This window comes from Bos taurus, chromosome 8, assembly GCF_002263795.3.
Source record: "Bos taurus isolate L1 Dominette 01449 registration number 42190680 breed Hereford chromosome 8, ARS-UCD2.0, whole genome shotgun sequence".
NCBI lineage: Eukaryota > Metazoa > Chordata > Mammalia > Artiodactyla > Bovidae > Bos > Bos taurus.
In genome coordinates this window covers 873,230-891,202 of record NC_037335.1, presented here as the reverse complement: position 1 = coordinate 891,202, position 17,973 = coordinate 873,230, and the positions used below count along the sequence as shown (strand labels likewise).

Genomic DNA, 17,973 nt, shown 5'->3' with positions numbered 1-17,973 from the left:
CAGTCCTGTCTCAGTCCTGGGACTTGGGGGTTTTCCTCCAACACCCAGGCCCCCCTGCACTGGGCTCTGTCCCAGTCCTGAGATTCAGCTGGCCTGGCAGCTGCTTTAACCTGGGGGCGGTGGGAAGGATGTCCCTTTGGAGCCAAAGTCTCTGCGGCCCTGTCCCTCTGCTTCATCTCTGCGAGCACTGATGGACCCTTGGTGACCTGGAACTCAGGGCCCCCCAAGCTGGGATGGGCCATGCCCATCACCCGAGTCCACTGGCTCATCCCAGCTACCCTGGAGGCTGGCCACGCCCACCATGTGCGCCCACGGGGTGGGGGCCAAGCCTGACATGGACCACAGAGCTGCGAACGGCTGAACCACAGAGTCAGGCGCCACACAGTGGTCGCCCCGTGGAGGCACTGGTGTCTGCGCCCCTGGGCCTTGTAGCAAGAGCTGGCAGACCTTGGTGGGGGCCGTGCGCCTCTGACAGCCCCGATGGCATGCTTCTCAGAGTTCAGAGTTAAGGCATCTCTCCTGGAGCCAACCACCAGGGATGAGATTAGCAAACTGGCCTCAAAACAACTTATGCTGTAAACACAGTGGGTTTATAAGAAGTACTATCTTATAATAAAAATACTGCTATTTATTAAAATTACATCTCTTAACTTTTACATACCAACAGAAGTAGGAAATGCAAAAGTAGAGCAATTAAGGCTTCCTTGGTGGCTCCATGGTCAAGAATCTGCCTGCCAGTGCAGGAGACATGGGTTCGATCAAGCCCGTGCGTCACAATTACTGAGCCTGTGCTCTAGAGCCTGGGGACCACAAATGCGGGAACCCAACTGCTCTAGAGGCCATCCTCTGAGACAAGGGAAGTCACTGCAACGAGAAGCCTGAGCACTGCAGCTATAGAGGGGGGCAGCTATAGAGGAGGGCCCTGCCGCCCCGACGTCGATGCTACTAGAGAAAAGTCCAACAGAGATCCAACACGGCGAAGATGAAAAATAAGTGAATAAAAAGTAGACCAATAAAACAGTAAATAAAATGAAAGTAAGTCTTCCTTTATATCCCAAGAGAGCTTGTTGACCTTAACTTCAATTGCAAGATATGCTGAGTTCTTAATAACGTACTGCTTTCTTTCAACAAACAAAATTATTTTCCCTTTTTGAAATGATGGTATCATTGGAGACTTCCCGTGCTATGAATAGTGGGGAAATGCTGGGCACTATGCATTTTCTCTTCTAGTTTGTTTTAAACGGATGGGGGGGTTGCCATCCGCTTTCATAGGTCATGATCCACAGTTTAAAAACACTGCCCTAGGGGGCCCACTGGAGTTCCTGGCTCAAAAACCGTCAAGGAATCCTGTTAGATGGAGCTGTTTGGCGTATTAGGAAAGGGTTTTCAGGGAAAGGCTTGAGAGCATTTATAGCACACGACTATCACTGATGCAAAGGCTCAGTGGCCAGAACGGGAGGGTGACAGGGAGCAGGGGGAGGGTGCCCTGTGTGTCCTGACTGCACTGCACACACTTCCAGGCTCTCCACCAAGAAAGACACGAAGCTAGAAACAATTCCAGTCGGGGCGGGGGGTCACGTAAGACGAATCCTGGAGAAACTGATTTATCCAGAAGTGCATCGGGGACTGGGGATTTGTAAACTGAACACATAAATTTGGGCTACAAGGACTAGCTTAAATTGCTCATTCCTTTGGGCGAGGTCCCAGGGGATCCCCCTAAGGTCACAGTTAATTAACGTTGAGGCCAAAACGCTGAAGGTCACACCCTGCCTCCCATGAGCTCCTTAGCACAAGGCCTTTAGGTGTTCTGCATTTGCTCCTCGTCCAGGAGATGGGGAACTCAACAGAAATGAAGCTGTGAAAGGTGGGAAAGGGGGAGTTTCTTGGATCTGAACATCCGAATTACTCTCACTGTCCAAGTAACTCACTGCAAACCCACCTGCAGGTGGGCTCTGTGTCCTCCAGGTACCAGACACACTGGGAGGATGCCAGACCAGCCCCAAGGGTGCTGTCACATGGCCCTGCTGGTAGAAGAAGAGATGGACAGCCCAGTCTACGGAGATTTGGGGAAAACCCCCCACCCTCCACCCTGTCCTGGCCATTCTCTGGGAGGTGGGCAGCAGCATTTGCTGCTGGGCGTCTGTGCCCGCCTCCCCATCGCACTGTCCTGGAAGATGGAGCTTCTGGAGACAGAGAAACGCCTGAGAAGCTTTCCTTGCAAGCACGGTGCTTACAGTTCATACAGTGCTGTGCTGTAAACGTACCTTTTAAATCAGGGTAATATCTTACCTAGCAGGGATGAGAGAAATCGGTCTGGGAGCAATGACCTCGTCAACTCTCAGAGTGCCTTCTTATGTTATCTACAATTTTGTGATTTTTTTTTTTTTTAAGTCATGCCATTTTAAGAAAACCCCAGCTTGTTTATACAGCTGCCCCTTCTCACCCAGAGGACCCTTCAGAGAATGAAAAGCCTTCGTGTTTCAAATCTGACTCAACAAACTTCATTTTCCAGCAATTCTCAGGAACACTTCTCCTGCATAAAATGAGGTATGTTCATGCATAGAGCTGATGACCGACTGGATAGTTTACATACAGAACAAAAAAGTCAGAATAAAAAAGCACAAGCAAGTTCTTTGGGTTATCTTCAGACATTGCCACGTCTCAGGGACTTTTACAAGACAAAGCTTTGGTCCAACGCCCTAAAAGTCGTTCAGCTTTGCTTCTCTTGGAAAATTGCATCCGAAAGTGACAACAGGCTCATGTTTTGCTGAGAAAGCAGCATCTTGGCTCGTATGCTTCTGACACTAAGGGAAGAAGAAAGCCGGGAAGACAGGGCACGAGCCCGGTGCTGCACCCAGTTCTCACCCGGGACCATCTTCTGTGAACAAAGACCGTAAGAGACCGTGAAGTACATTTTGGTGAGGGACGGGAATCAGGAAATGACTGCTTGTCTCAAAGACAGAGGCTCACTTGCTTGTATTAAAAAACTGGCCTTTGAAAAAATGGAAAAGTTTAAACTTACTAATGACTCTAATTATGATCTATTTGAATCCAATTTTCCTAACTAGAAAGCTTTGATTTGAAGACATATAACAACTTACTAAATCAGAAATCTTTTTGCTGATGGTAAATTCTGTCTTTTTTACCATTACTTAAAAGTTACTCAATCACATAACTACCTCTCAGAGGTTAATCGCAAATTTCATTCAACTTCTTGGTCATGTTTAACTCTTCATCAAATACAAACAAAACCATTTTGTTTGCAGAAACATAAAATGAGGAAGCAGCATGGATTATATTACTGGATCCTCTGGGTAACTGGGGGATGTTTTCATAAATGTCTTCCTTTACAGGCCTTTTTTTCCCCCTTTGGGATCCAGCCTAACTAAAAATAAAATGCAGCTTTTACCTTCCAAACCACATAATTTGGCTAACGCAACTATTAATAATAATAATAAAAAAGGACTCTGGACTAAAGTTAGCAAGATGTGATTCAGTGTGGGTAACTATAAGACATACACATTTTTTAAAGGACTTCCTGTGTTAAATCATAATGGAAAAGAATATGAAAAGGACGGATATATATATATATATATATGAAACTGAATCACTTTAACATACAGTAAAAACTAACATTATAAATCAACTACACTTCAATAAAAAAATTACAAAAATAAAAACACATAGATTAGGGAGTAACAATGAAATGAACCCCAGCAGACTCATCAATAAACCTAAGAAAAGAAAGATGACCAGTTCTTTAGAAATGCCCCCTAATACCCACCCCAGCTGAATCTTCCTTTCTGTTTGATTTCCCTGTATGTTTACCACGTATCTATAGTTCCTTCAAAAGTGTGCCCTTTAGTTTTACTTTGTAATTTATTTTGATTGGAGTGTAGTTGGTTTGCATGTTGTGTGGGTTTCAGACAGCAGAGTGAATCAGTTATACATGCACACACACCCACTCTCCTTTAGATCATTTCCCCACACAAGTTGTTGCAGCACTGAGCAGAGCTCCCCGTGCTACCCAGGAGGTCCGTGATGGTTACCTATCTTACATATAGTGGTGTGTGCATGTCAGTCCCAATCTCCCAGCTTATCCCTTCCTAGCCTCCTTCTCCTTCAGTAACCGTAAGCTTGTTTTCTACATCTGTGATTATTTCTGTTATGCAAATAAGTTCATTTGCATCATTATTTTAGATTTCACATGAGTGACATCATATGATACTTATTTTTCTCTGACTTCACTTAGTTTTTAAATGTTGACTAACAAGCATTTTGGAGAAGAAAATGGCAACCCACTCCAGTATTCTCGCTGAGAAAATCCTACGGACAGAGGAGTCCGGGGGGCGGGGTCCCAGTCCATGGCACCTGAAAAAGTCAGACACGACTGAGCACAAGCATTTATCTCGTTGTGTAAAGAAAAGGCCAACTTGCCACTGTCAGAAAACACTTGAGCTTCCCCAGGTGTTTACCAAAGTACACAGGGGTCCTGAGTGGTCAAGGCCGCAGGGATTCCTGGGAAATCTGGGGCTCCTGGTTGGGTGGGGGCTTGTGTGGAGGGGCTGAGCACCGGCAGGAGAGGGACAGCTGGCCAGAAGACCTGGCGGTGTCTGCGTCTGTCACGTGACCGCTTTGCAGTTTAACCTGGCCGACTTTCTGCTCTCAGCTTTGGGTCAGATCACAGCACGTCCACAAGCAGGCACACGTGTGCTCCCAGCTGATCCCGCAGGCAGGGATGGGGGTCAGGCCAAGCAGAGATGCGACCTGGGGTCAGTTCACCAGCCTCCCTCATCATCTGTCGTCAGGGCAGGAGATGGGCGCTGGGCCTGAGCTCTGAGTGGGGAACGTCACACTGTGTCTGCCCTCGTCACATCCCAACGTGGCCGTGCCCCGTGGGTGCCCCCAGCTCTGCTCGCCTTTGCTGTCGCGCTCCTTCCTGCCCCGTGTCTCGCTCCGGCCGGTGAGTTCTCTCACTGCCAGGAGCACACCCTGCAGACAGGTGGTGCGGGGCAGTCCTTGAGGCATGCAAGTCTGACAGATCCCGAATGCTGCTCTGCGTGGAGCCAGAGGCTCGCCTGGGGTCCGGCTCTGCGCTGGAGGTCACATCACAGCAGCATGTGGAAGGCCTGCCTCACCCCTGTGTGCTGTGACCCCGCTCAGAGGCTCGGGCTCTCCGATCCAAGTACTGTTGCGCGCTGAGGCTGCCTCCTCGGGTGTGGGGCGATCATGGTCGTCCCGGGCCCTGTGACTTCACATGACGCGTGGCCATCAGTGTGTCTAGACACATTGTGCGTTCAGGGTCCCTTCAGTCTGGACACTGACTGCCTCCAGTTTGGGGAATAAACATAGTATCTCATTGATAATCCCTCCCCTTCATCCTCGCCTCCTGCAATCCTAGTTTCGAATGTGCGGTCCACGCCAGTGGGTCTCTACCATCTGATTTTCATTCCTTTTCTCTCTTACATCCCTCCTCTGTCTTTTCCTCCTCCTTTGTCAGACATTTTCCCATCTTTTGTTTCTGTTCCCAGTCTTTTCATTCCACCAACTCCTCATTTTCTGAACACCCTCCCCTCCTCCCAGTTTTGCTTCCTGGATGCGCCGATTCTCTTGTCTCTCTGATGATAGCGGTGCGGTTTCACAATTTCTCTTAGTGCATCTGCTGCCTCCATGCTGCATTCTGGGGAGCTGATCCTGCTTTTCTGTACCATCCCAGAGGGCAGTTTCTCCATCTGGGTTTGATCTCTTCCCATCCTCATGGTTCTGAGCCGTGTGGAAGCTCAGAGCAGCAGAGAGCACTGGGCACCCAGGCCTTCCCGTAGCTGCCTCTGTGTTGGAGAAACTCCTGGATTGTCACGGGTGGGTTTTTCTTCTTTTGGGGTGTTCCAATGCCCAGAGAGGAGCCCCAGCATCTTGGCCTAGCCAGCCTTCCCAGGGCCAGGGCAGTGGGTCGTGGGGGAGGCAGGTCTCAGGTCCTCAGAGTGACGCGGTCCTTCTGTCTCCTGCTTCAAGTCTTTCCCTCACTCCCCAGACATTAAACCAGACTTTGTTGGTTCACAAGACCCTAAGTGTCTCAGCAATTTTTCATGGTGTTCCAAACCAAAAGATGCAGAGACAGTCTTGTTTGCTAAAGTAGTTCTTACCAAGAATGTAATACTATCTAGGTCTTAAGAAGTTACTGTTTTTAAAAACACACATAAGTTGAAGGAAAACATCAGTATCTTATTCTTAAATCACCATGATCACTCGTGTGTATGAGTGTATGTGTGTACGTGGACCTGGACCGTGGCACAACTCCTCCTGGAGTCACGCTGGACCAGTCACCCTCCTCTCACGTCCACCCTGGACCCCCCACCCTCCACTCACATCCACACTGGACCCCCCACCCTCCTCTCATGGACACCCCCCATCCTCCTCTCATGTCCACACTGGACCCCCACCCTCCTCTCTCGTCCACACTAGACCACCTACCCTCCTCTCACGTCTACACTGGAACCCCCACCCTCCTCTCGTGGACACCCCACACCCTCCTCTCACGTCCACACTGGACCCCCAACCTCCTCTCACGGCCACACTGGACCGGCCACTCTCCTTTCATGTCTTCACTGGTTTGCATGTGGGACTTGCTCTTCATCACACACACACCAAAAACTCAGTTTCACAAAGTTCAAAGGACTGATGCTGAAGCTGAAGCTCTGATACTTTGGCCACCTGATGTGAAGAGTCGACTCATTAGAAAAGACCCTGAATGCTGGGAAAGACTGAAGGCAGGAGGAGAAGGGGGCGACAGAGGATGAGATGGTTAGATGGCATCATCAACTCAATGAGCATGAGTTTGAGCAAGCTCCAGAAGATGGTGAAGGACAGGGAAGCCTGGTGTGCTGCAGTTCATGGGGTTGCAAAGTACTGGACATGACTGAGCAACTGAATAACAACCACCATATTACCGAAGAGAACATAGAATGATCTAACATTGTGAGGCAGAGCCGTCTCAAGCCAGCAGTCCTTATCTATGTGTCAAGTCTCACTGTTTTGTTGAAAATCTCCACCATCTCCAGCACCTCTGTTGGCAGGTATGGCGCATGGGGTGTCTGGCCACACAGTTTGGGAACCACAGGCTTTATCCAACCCACTTTTGTTTAATCTACCATCTTAACCTGGAACTGTATTCAAACATCCTCACAGTCACCCTCTGACCACTCAGTACCTCACTTCATGTAACAAAATATAATTCATTCACATGTTGACTCAGGATTCCACTCTCGGGAGCTAGGAAGGTGAGTATCCCTGGTGAGCAGAGAGCCACACTTTCTCAGGCACCATCTCCCAACCAATAAGACATATTTTTGAAGTTTGGATTTTGCACGCCATGAGACAATGCTGCAGGAGTAACTCAATACAGCCTGTGGCCATTTGCAGACAGCTGAGTCAGGGCCTGGTGCTGACAGCTGTCACGCAGGTCTTCTGTGCCCTGCTCCCCTCCCTTCCCCCTCCCTGCCCCCCCCCCCATACACAGGTCTCTGAAGGACTCAATCAGGATAAGGTCAGTATGTTAAGGAGGCTGGGGCAGGCTCTCTGAGAGACATGTGGGTCCTGAGCACACTGACTGCTGTGGACTGAGCCGCTGAGGAGATGGGGATGCAGGCAGACCTCTGTCTAGACAGGAAGGCAGTGGAGACACATCAGACTGACGCAGCACAGGAGTGACGAGAAAAACCTGCTTCCGTTGAGTAACACAACTGGAGGGAATTGACTATTTCCCTCTTTATCTAAACATCTAACCCCTCCAGGGGCTGCGGCCAGGCACGTGAATTTCAGTTTCATTTCCAGGTCTTTATCTTACCCACGAATAAGAGAAAGGAAGGAGAGTGAAGAGAAGAGAAAAAGAGACATACAAATAAGTGAGGGGGCAAACCGGGAAAGAAAGGAAGGGAAGAGGCCAGCCAGGGAGGACAGCACAAGAGTGCGTGGGTCAGGAAGTGGGGCGAGGCTGGATGCATTCTGAATCTCAGCCATCTTACATCTTGGCATTTGGAGACCACCCTCAACCTAGTCCTTTAACAAAATTTATCTCCTCTCCATGAAACAGTGGCTAAAAAGTAGCCAGGGGGGAAACCAGTTCCTACATACATTCCAAAAGGCTAAAGAGCTCACAGGTCTGTCCGTGGGATGGAGCTATCCATCCAGTCATTTAAGGAAAATAGAAGGTTCAATACAAGTTGAGTTTTGTACCCGGGAAGCATCAGTCAACTTCAAGGTCAATGTTAGACCTCCGCCTCCCAGTAAAGGAATCATAATCATATGTGGTTTTGTCAGGCAAGCCAGGACACTGCTCAGCTCCAAATATGTGTTAATATTTGCTTGTTGTGAAGTTCTAATTCAACAGCTCATGTAAGCGGTCACTGGGATTGTTGTTCATGTTTATGGATTTTATGTAATTCTCCATGCCAAGGGTAGACTCCTGAAGCCAAATATTGTGATAGTCCTCCATGAAAGAAAGGAACAATCCAGCTGTGTGGTGAGGAACACAATTGTGGAGGAATTACAGAGGTCAGAGAAGACTAGTTGTGTTTTTTTCCATAACTGATGACTATATGTGTGGTTTGCCTTGCGCTGACAGATTTGCTTGAAATACTGTTCAACCAAAAAAATACTGATACTTGTCTTCAGCAAATGCTATTATTGTGGTTGGAATGAAGGAATCTGTATTCCTAAATGCTTCCAGATCAAATCGAAGGGAAAAGAAAAATAGGAAACTTGAGTGAGCACAGAAAGCACAGACTTTTCCATACGTTCCGAGGATGTGCCGATTATAAGGAAGGCCTTCCGTATCCTGCTCTCCCTGGCATGATTTGTCACTAACCCAAAAGCGTTCAAGGACATTCTAGAGGTCAGACTACCCCATGAAGCTGCTCAGCACTGGTTTCACTGAATAGTTCAACCAAATTCTAGAAGCAAAACAGCAAACATAACAGACAGGCATGTATGTTGTGTGAGGCATGGGAGTGTGTGGAGTTTCTCTCCCTCGTCACTAAATCCTTCTTAGTTGGCATACTGTTTTCAATTTTCAAACACACACATACTCAGAAACTGAGCTATGCCATTTCTAACCAGTGTTTTGAATTTTCAGATGATGCTTAGTTTATGATTTTCCAACACAGATCACGAAAGACATTTAATAAATTACATCACCTGTGTAGGTGATGACAATGGATAAAACATGATGAAAGAAGTTACATGAATTCAAACAGAATTCAAACACGATGAAAGAGTTGCATGAATTCAAACAGAATCCAAAATGCAACCTCAAAAGCACTCTTAATCCATTCCACCAGAAATACTTTCAGAATGTTTGGCCCAAGACTTTAGTTTTATTTGTAAATAAATAAAGTATCAAGAGATAACCTTCTCCATAGATTTGTTCATATAAACTTTCTTGTGGGTAAAGGAGAAATTTGATTCCTGTGTTTATATCCATTCATCTATCTAGTCTATTTAAAATAGCAATGTAAGAGATGTGCCCTAACTCCCATAGGGTTTCCACACCAGTTCACACAGGAGACTGAGCCTCAGAAGTTCCCTCTATCAGGGAACAGCATGATCATTAAACAGCATCAATTTTATATGAAACCATGTCACAGACAAAATATGCAGTTGTGTTTCCGTAATTTGGAAAGTGACCACAGCACCTGCCGTGGGGACTATACATGTGGGCGCTGGGTTGGGAGCAACGCAGAACAAGAAGGCGTCAGATCAGCATTTGCACAGCAGAGGAAACAAGAAACAAGATGAAAAGACAACCCGCAGAACTGGAGGAAATATCTGCAAACACAGCAAGTGATAAGGGATTCCTCTCCAAGATATACAAACAGCTTATACAGCACAATGCCAACAGAACAAACAACCCAATCAAAAATGGAAGACCTAAACAGACATTTCTCCAAAAAAGAGATGTCCAAAAAACATAGGAAAAGATGCTCAACATCGCTAATTATTAAAGAAATGCAAATAAAAACCACAATGAGGTATCACCTCACACTGGTCAGAATGGCCATCATCAAAAAGTCTACAAACAAAAAATGCTGGAGAGGATGTGGAGGAAAGGGAAGCCTCCTACACTGCTGGCTGGAATGTAAATTGGGGCAATTTACTGCAATCCCAGTCTTGGATGTATATCCAGAGAAAACCATAATTCAAAACAATACCTGCGCCCCAGTGTTCACTGCAGGACTATTCACAATAGCCAAGATATAGTACTGGTTAGTAGTTTGGTTGCTCAGTCATATCCAACTCTGGCAACCTCGTGGGACTATAATCTGCCAGGCTCCTCTTTCCATGGGATTCTCCAGGCAAGAATACTGGAGTGAGTTGCCATCTCCTTCCCCAAGGGATCTTCCTGACCCAGGAATCGAACCTGGGTCTCCTGCATGGCAGGTGGATTCTTTACTGACTGAGCTACAACGGAAGCCCAAGACAAGGTAACAACCTAAATGTCCACTGACAGAGGAGTGGATAAAAAAAGATGTGGCACATACATTCAGTGGAATATTGGCCACAAAAAGAATGAAATAATGCCGTCTGCAGCAACGAGGATGGTCCTAGAGATTGTCATACTGAGTGAAGGAAGTCAGACAGAGAAAGACATCATATGATACTGCTTATACATGAAATCCAAATACATGGTATGAATGAACTGATTTACAAAATAGAAGTAGAGTCACAGGTGTAGAGAATAATCTTATGGTTACGAAGGGGAAAAGGGGGAAAGGGATAAACTGGGAGATGGAGACTGACATGTACCCACTAGTACACACAAAACAGTACACGTAAGGACCTGCTGGATAGTGCAGGGAACTCTACTCAGTACTCTATCATGACCCATACGGGAAAAGAATCTGAAGAAGAGTGGATATATGTGTGTGCTGTGCTTAGCTGCTCAGTCGTATCTGACTTTTTGAGACCCCATGGCCTGTAGTCTGTGAACATATAGCTGATTCACCTTGCTGCACAGCAGAAACTAACAGTATTGTAAATCACCTGCTGTCCAGTAAAGATTTAAAAGAAAGTGGAAGGCATCAGATCCACTCCAGTCTCCCCTCAGGGTACTCTGAGCATCCCTCATGGCTGGATCCTAACTGGCTCACATTCTGCCCCTCAGGGCCTCTGCTGGGGTATGAGAGCTTCGGGACCAACCACAGCCTTTCTGACCAGGAGCCTCCAAGCTCTCCAAGGAGGGCCAGAGCCGAGTCTGGCTCCTGAGAGACGCAACCGTGGTGAAGCAGAGACATATCATTCCTACCCTTCAGCAAGAAGACTGAAGCCTGTGACGTCACTGCTGGGAAAAACACTGAGACAGTGTCCTCCAGGAGGACCTGCTAGGAAACACGTGACAGAAATCTTGCTTCTCTTTAGATGTCAGTTTTGTCTGTGAGAAGACAGGCGAGAATGAGAAGAGTGAGGCAGAGGGCAGGAGACCCAGATGCTGGAGCACACAGCTCTGATGAGGCCAGGGATGTGTGAGTGAGACACCACAGGCTGAGACACTGTTACCCTGCTGCAGCACAGGAAGTGTTCACGGCTCAGGGCGTACACACGGAGAGCCTGGGGTCACTCTACTGACACCTCAGGGTGCACAGAGAGTCCCTGGGGTCACTCTGCTGACCCTCAGGATACACAGAGACCCTGGGGTCACTCTGCTGACCCTCAGGACACACACAGACCCTGGGGTCACTCTGCTGACACCTCAGGACACACAGAGACCTTGGGGTCACTCTGCTGACACCACAGGGAGCACACAGACCCTGCGGTCACTCTGCTGACCCTCAGGACACACAGAGACCCTGGGGTCACTCTGCTGACACCCCAGGGAGCACACAGACCCTGGGTCACTTTGCTGACACCTCAGGATACACAGAAACCTGGGGTCACTCTGCTGACCCTCAGGATACACACACACAGAGACCCTGGGGTCACTCTGCTGACCCTCAGGACACACAGAGAGCCTGGGGTCACTCTCCTGACCCTCAGGGAGCACAGAGAGACCCTGGGGTCACTCTGCTGACACCTCAGGACACACACACACACAGAGACCTGGGGTCACTCTGCTGACTCTCAGGGAGCACAGAGAGACCCTGGGGTCACTCTGCGGACCCTCAGGGAGCACCCAGAGACCCTGGGGTCACTCTGCGGACACCTTAGGGAGCACAGAGAGACCCTGGGGTCACTCTGCTGACACCTCAGGACACACACACACACAGAGACCTGGGGTCACTCTGCTGACCCTCAGGGAGCACAGAGAGACCCTGGGGTCACTCTGTGGACCCTCAGGGAGCACCCAGAGACCCTGGGGTCACTCTGCAGACACCTTAGGGAGCATAGAGAGACCCTGGGGTCACTCTGCCAACACCTTCAGGCTGCTCTCTCAGGAGACACATCTCCAGGCTGCGGTCTGGCTGGTGGTGTCTTCTGTTGAGGAGAAATGTGCCGCGTCTTAGCAGCATGCTTTTTCATCTCTAGCTTAGTTTGTTTTCTGAGTATAAAAGACCATGGTTTTAAAAGACTTAAGTCACTGAGCGCAATCTTCTTGTCTGAAAGGAACTTAATGTTTCACTAATAAAACAACTGGATGTAAAATGCAGTGTGCAGACCCCACAATAAAGAAGATATTGTCTGTAAGGGGGTTTCACATTTCCAGGGAACTGCAAAAACATTGTTCTGCATGTGGTTTAAAACGGAAACAAAGAACTATTGAAACTGAAGATACATTAGCAGACAGAAAAAAAGAAAAAGCTTCTTACCAGGTTCAGCTGTGGATCGAGGTTCTGTTCAACACATGAGAAAAAAAGAAATCAAAACAGAGCATTAGAGTCAGTTTCCGTTCATACTAAACCTGCCCATCCTTTCCTGTGACCTTGTCTAGGACATGTCTGCAGAAACACTGCAGACAAGCCCCGTCGTACAAGAAAGAGGGATGGTAGATCAATTTATATTCCCATAAATAAACTAAAATTCCCTTAACAGCTCTCACTAGCAAGGTTTTCAACTGTGGTTCACAGAAGGCTCAGAGCCTCCTAAGATGACTGGCCCAACTTTGAATTCAAATGTGGATTTGCGATTTTGAGGAAGAAGAAAACAAAACCTCAGTCAGGGCGTGTGAGGGCCCACAGCCAGCAGGATGGCTTTAACGTGCTGGAGCCCAAGTCCCCTCACTCTGGGATCACAAATCTATGTACCTCACACCACTGTCCATAAACAGATACACAACCAGGCCTCCTGTACAGCACAGGGTCCTCTACCCCGTACTTTGTAGTGACCTATATGGAGCAAGAGTCCAAAAGAGGATGGATGTATGTATGCTGTGCTCAGTCACTCAGTCGTGTCCGGCTCTTTGGACAACCCCATGGACTGTAGCCCGCCAGGCTCCTCTGCCCTTGGGATTATCCAGGCAAGAATACTGGAGTGGGTAGCCTACCCCTTCTGCAGGGGATCTTCCCAACCCAGGAATCAAACTGGGGTCTGCTGCATGGCAGGCAGATTCTTTGAAATCTGAGCCACCAAGGAAGCTCGGATGTATGTATATGTATAGCTAAATCACTTCACTGTACACTTGAAACTAATTCAGTATTGTTAATCAACTACATTTTAATAAAAATAAAAATTAAAAAATATCTAGAGGGGTGGTCTGGGGTGGAAGGTTCAAGAGGGAGGAATAAAAAAATAATTTAAAAGTAATAAAATCCCCCCAAAAAAAGGAAACAAAGAAATCCATGCATGTCAGTGACTAAACCCTTCCTGGTTCTCCTGGACTGGAGACAAGGGCCTGGTCAGACCCGGGGGTGGTGTTGTGGGCAGTGTTGTGAGGGGGCCCCTCTCCTTACTTTTCTGTAAGATCCGGAAGTCCGGTGAGTCCTGGATCTCGCTGCCTTGTCGGAACCAGCAGACCTGCAGCGGGGGTGTACCACGCACACGGCACTCCAGCACGACCACCTGGCCCTCGGACGCACAGATGTTCTGCAGCTCCTGAAACACCGGGACACACCCGTCAGGTCTGGGCTCACACAGCCACACAGCACGGCCTCATGACACAGAGGAACACTTCCCAAGCTCAGAGGAGCAAGCACAGGGTGTGCACCATGCCCACGAACCCCTCCTCAGGTCAGGAGAGCACTGTATCCCCAGTGATGAAGTGCAGGAGGTCCTGGGGCCCGCTCTGCAGTGCATGGGCTCCATCATCCATGGAACTTCTCAGTGTCGGCGTGACCTGTCTTTATCTACATGAGGATGCACTCATGCAATGCACCCATGCTCCATCTGGGGGTAGAATCCTGGGGGACCAGACAGGAGGGGAAGGAGATGCCATGTGTCCACCAGAGGCGCTCGCCAGGCTCCTCTGTCCATGGGATTCTCCAGACAAGAATACCGGAGTGGGTCGCCATGCTCCTCTCCAGGGGATCTCCCCAACCCAGGGACTGAACCTGGGTCTCCCATCTGTGCCCCAAGCTCCGACCTTCCCCCAGGACCCGCCTCTGTCCACCAGTGTCCTGGGGCAGCTGCACCAGAAGGAGGGCTGGCATTTCCTCATCTGCAGGTTCTTTTGTGTTTTTAATACTTAAATTTATTTTTAATTGAAGGATAATGGCTTTACAATATTGTGTTGGTTTCTTCCAAATATCAACATGAGTCAACCATAGGTATAGATATACCCCCTCCCTCTTGAACCTTCCTCCCACCTCCCTCCCCATCCCACCCTGCTAGGTTTTCACAGAGCCCTGGTTTGAGTTCCCTGAGTCACACCGCAAATCTCCCACTGGCGATCTATTTTACCTATGGTAGTGTATGTGTCTCTACACCACTCTCTCCACTCGTCTGACCCTCCTTCCTCCCAGACCTGCTCCCTGGGTCCATAAGTCTGTGCTCAATGTCCGTGTCTCCACTGCGGCCCCACAGATAGGTGCGCCAGTACCTCTTTCCAGATTCCATTCACCTGCAGGTTCTGAGCGAAATAAAACGGGAGCACTTCCCCCACCTGACCCTCCTTGCCTCCTCCCCCTGACCAGCACTGTCCCCTGATGCTCCACCCACTCCAGCTCCAGACCAATAAACTTTTACAGCCCAACAGACCAGAAACCAGAAACGAGTGTGGCTTCACAGATGCAAAGAGCTGAAGCTTGTAAACTGGCTACTGAAAACCAAAGGAATAACTGGCCCTTCCAGGGGCCTCCCTTGCCTTCTTCCTCTGGACATGGGCCCACTGAAAGTTTCTACTACCTACATGTGTGCGTACAGGGTATCGCATCTGATAAAGGACATGAACAGATCTTGAAGGAAGTCAGATACAATAAATGATTATGCATAGAACCAAAGGAAACAAATTCACATTAGGAAGTATGCTTTTTTTTTTTTCTGTTTCCATTTTTGCTTTTTATTTTACATTTTCCTCAAGAGATGGCCAATGGTATGCTGGGGAAAAACAGATCCTGTAGCAACTGGCCTTCAGTGCGTGTGCTCTGGCCCCGTGGAAACCCTGGAAGTCCACAATGTGGGCAGAAGCAGGAAAGTCTAATGTACTTGGTGAGAATTTTGGTGCTAAAGGCCTTTTTTGGTAAACGAAAAGGTGAATATTATTACCTACTTCTGAGTCCATTCTCACTTCATTCTTAGTTTTAAATGTAGAAAAGTTTCTGGTTTTAAATTGACTTCCACTTTCTGATTAGTCCAGAGAGCAGTATTTTGCAGGTCAGCAGGCAAGACGCTGCCCTCGGGGTCCAGCTGGTGAGGATGGAGTCATCGACGTCCCGGTGTCCAGGGAGCATTCACAGCACATTACAGACACTTCACAAATACTCTTCACGTGTGAGCTTCCAGACACCTAGGGGCCTCTAGTTTCCTCTTAGGATTGTGCATACTGTTCACACTGGAAAATCACAAAGGTAGGACCTGGGTAGAAACGAGGCACGTCACACACACAGGTCTCTGTAGTTTTCCAAGGTCTGCCACATGGCTCCTCCTGAGTGAGCTGCTTCTCCTGACCAAAGCCACATCAGCACGGCTGACGTTGGAAGGCTGGTCTGGGGCCCTGGGGATTTGAGGTCCACAGGAGGGCATCGTGTGCTGTTGGGTCCACCTGGTACCAAGTCTCCCTGCAAGGTCCACGGCTCCAGGGAGAAATGCCACCGGGGTGGCCGCGCTCCTGGCCCTGAGCGTGTCCCTGGGGCCCACGAGCTGCTGTCCCCAACAGGTCAGTGGCCCCGGCTTCAGCCCCAGGGACGCCCACCAGCGGCATGCGGGGACACGGATGGAGGTGCCCAAGGACTGGCAGAGCCCAGGCCCCCGAGGGGCGGATCAGGCCAGGGAGGGGCACGGCCCCCAGGAGAAGGGTGCTGCAGGCATCCGTGAGGAGGGAGAGGCCCGCACCGCAGGCAGGGACAGCCACTCTGCTGTTTGCGAGTTAAAAACTCAAGCTTTAGAAAAACGTGGACTCCTGGTTTCCTTCTCTATTAGGCTCCGAGCATGCCTCCTGGCTTCCTTTGGGGTGAAGGGGACACTGTGCTGGGGTCTCTGCCCCAGGAGCTGGGCTATGCTGCTGGGACAAGGATGGGCTGGGGCTGGCCTGGAGGAGTTCTGCAGCCCAGCGGGAGGAAAGGGACATCTCAGGTGCCAGGTGCCCCAGGACGGATGTGACACCTCAGCCCGGAGGTGCGCGGGGCCCTGGCTCCAAAACCAACAGCGTGCCGACAACTCAGCAGGTCACACAGATTTCATGGATGCGGCTGCGTGTGAACAGCTCCTGAGCGCCACGCAATGTTCGCAATGTTCGTGCCGGCCGCTCTGTGAAGGACTCCTGCTCTGAGCACGGACGGACGGATGTCCCTGCGCTGTTATCCCAACACCCCTGTTCACAGGTGGAATGGGACTTTTTCCTTCTTCGGGTATTTCATCCTGGGTAGGGGGAGGTGGACCCTCACTGGTGCTGTCGACAACCCTCATTCATTGACTGTGTCCTCTCTGAACACTCTGCAGGAAGAGGTCTTTAACCAAGCTGGCTGCAGGCTGGCTTAGGAGGAAGCATCACTCCCTGGGGGAAGACAGAGACTCTTCTCGGCTGTCTTGTGGAGGATTCACAGATCTCAGATAACGGACCACAGAAACCACTGTCACGTTCGTCTTCCGTTACTTGGGGTTGATCCTGTGAGGTGGCTGAGGCTGGGGCCCACTTCTGAAGAACCTACCCTGCCCTGGGAGTCTCGTGTTGCTGGGGCATCTTGTGGGCACTCTCGGGGCCTTATCTGTCTGTCCAAGCTTGAGCCAGCCCTGCCATCCTGGCGTTCTGCTCTAGGGAGTCCTGACATCTCAGATCCTAATACCATCTCAGCCTGCCCCTGCAGGAGGACCCTGGCTACTCTTACCACTTTCTAAACCACAAAAGATTTAGAATCAGACTGCCAAGTTCAACAACAAACGTAGATAAAAACGAGGATCTGTTGGAATTTGAGCTATATTACACTGAACTTAGAGACTGGCCTGGGGGCACGACTTCTGACAGTATGCTGGTGCACAGACATGGGGCACCTCTTCAACTGTGCCTTTTAAATATCTTTCAGTCCAAAAAATGATACAAGTGAACTTACATACAAAATAGACCCACACACTTAGAAAACAAACTTTCCTGTTACCAAAGGGGAAGGGGGGGTGGATAAATTAGGAGATTGGGACTGACATGTACAGACTACTGTCTGTATAAAATAGAGAACCAACAAGAAGCTACTGTCTTACACAGGGAACTCTACTCAATATTTTTTAAAACTCTATAAGGAAAAAGAATCTGAATAAAAGTACATGCATAACTGAATCACTTTGCTGTACATCTGAAACTAACACAACACTATAAATCAACTCAACTCCAATTATAAAATGTACAGTTTTCTTAGACAGAGGTGGGGAGGAGACAGAGGAGAAACACCCCACGGGACCATT

At 49.0% G+C, this 17,973-nt stretch overlaps 1 protein-coding gene across 5 annotated transcripts in view; it reads right to left on the bottom strand.

Annotated features, from left to right (window-relative positions):
* PALLD (palladin, cytoskeletal associated protein) overlaps window positions 1-17,973 on the bottom strand; it is a 366,355-nt gene that overhangs the window by 177,793 nt on the left and 170,589 nt on the right. For all 5 annotated transcript variants that reach the window (XM_010807668.4, XM_010807669.4, XM_005209784.5 and 2 more), the window contains exons 7-8: window positions 13,878-14,019; window positions 12,798-12,821 (exon numbers count right to left, since the gene is read on the bottom strand). In XM_010807668.4, the coding sequence (XP_010805970.1) occupies window positions 12,798-12,821; window positions 13,878-14,019 (166 nt within the window). The remainder of the gene's footprint in view (window positions 1-12,797; window positions 12,822-13,877; window positions 14,020-17,973) is intronic.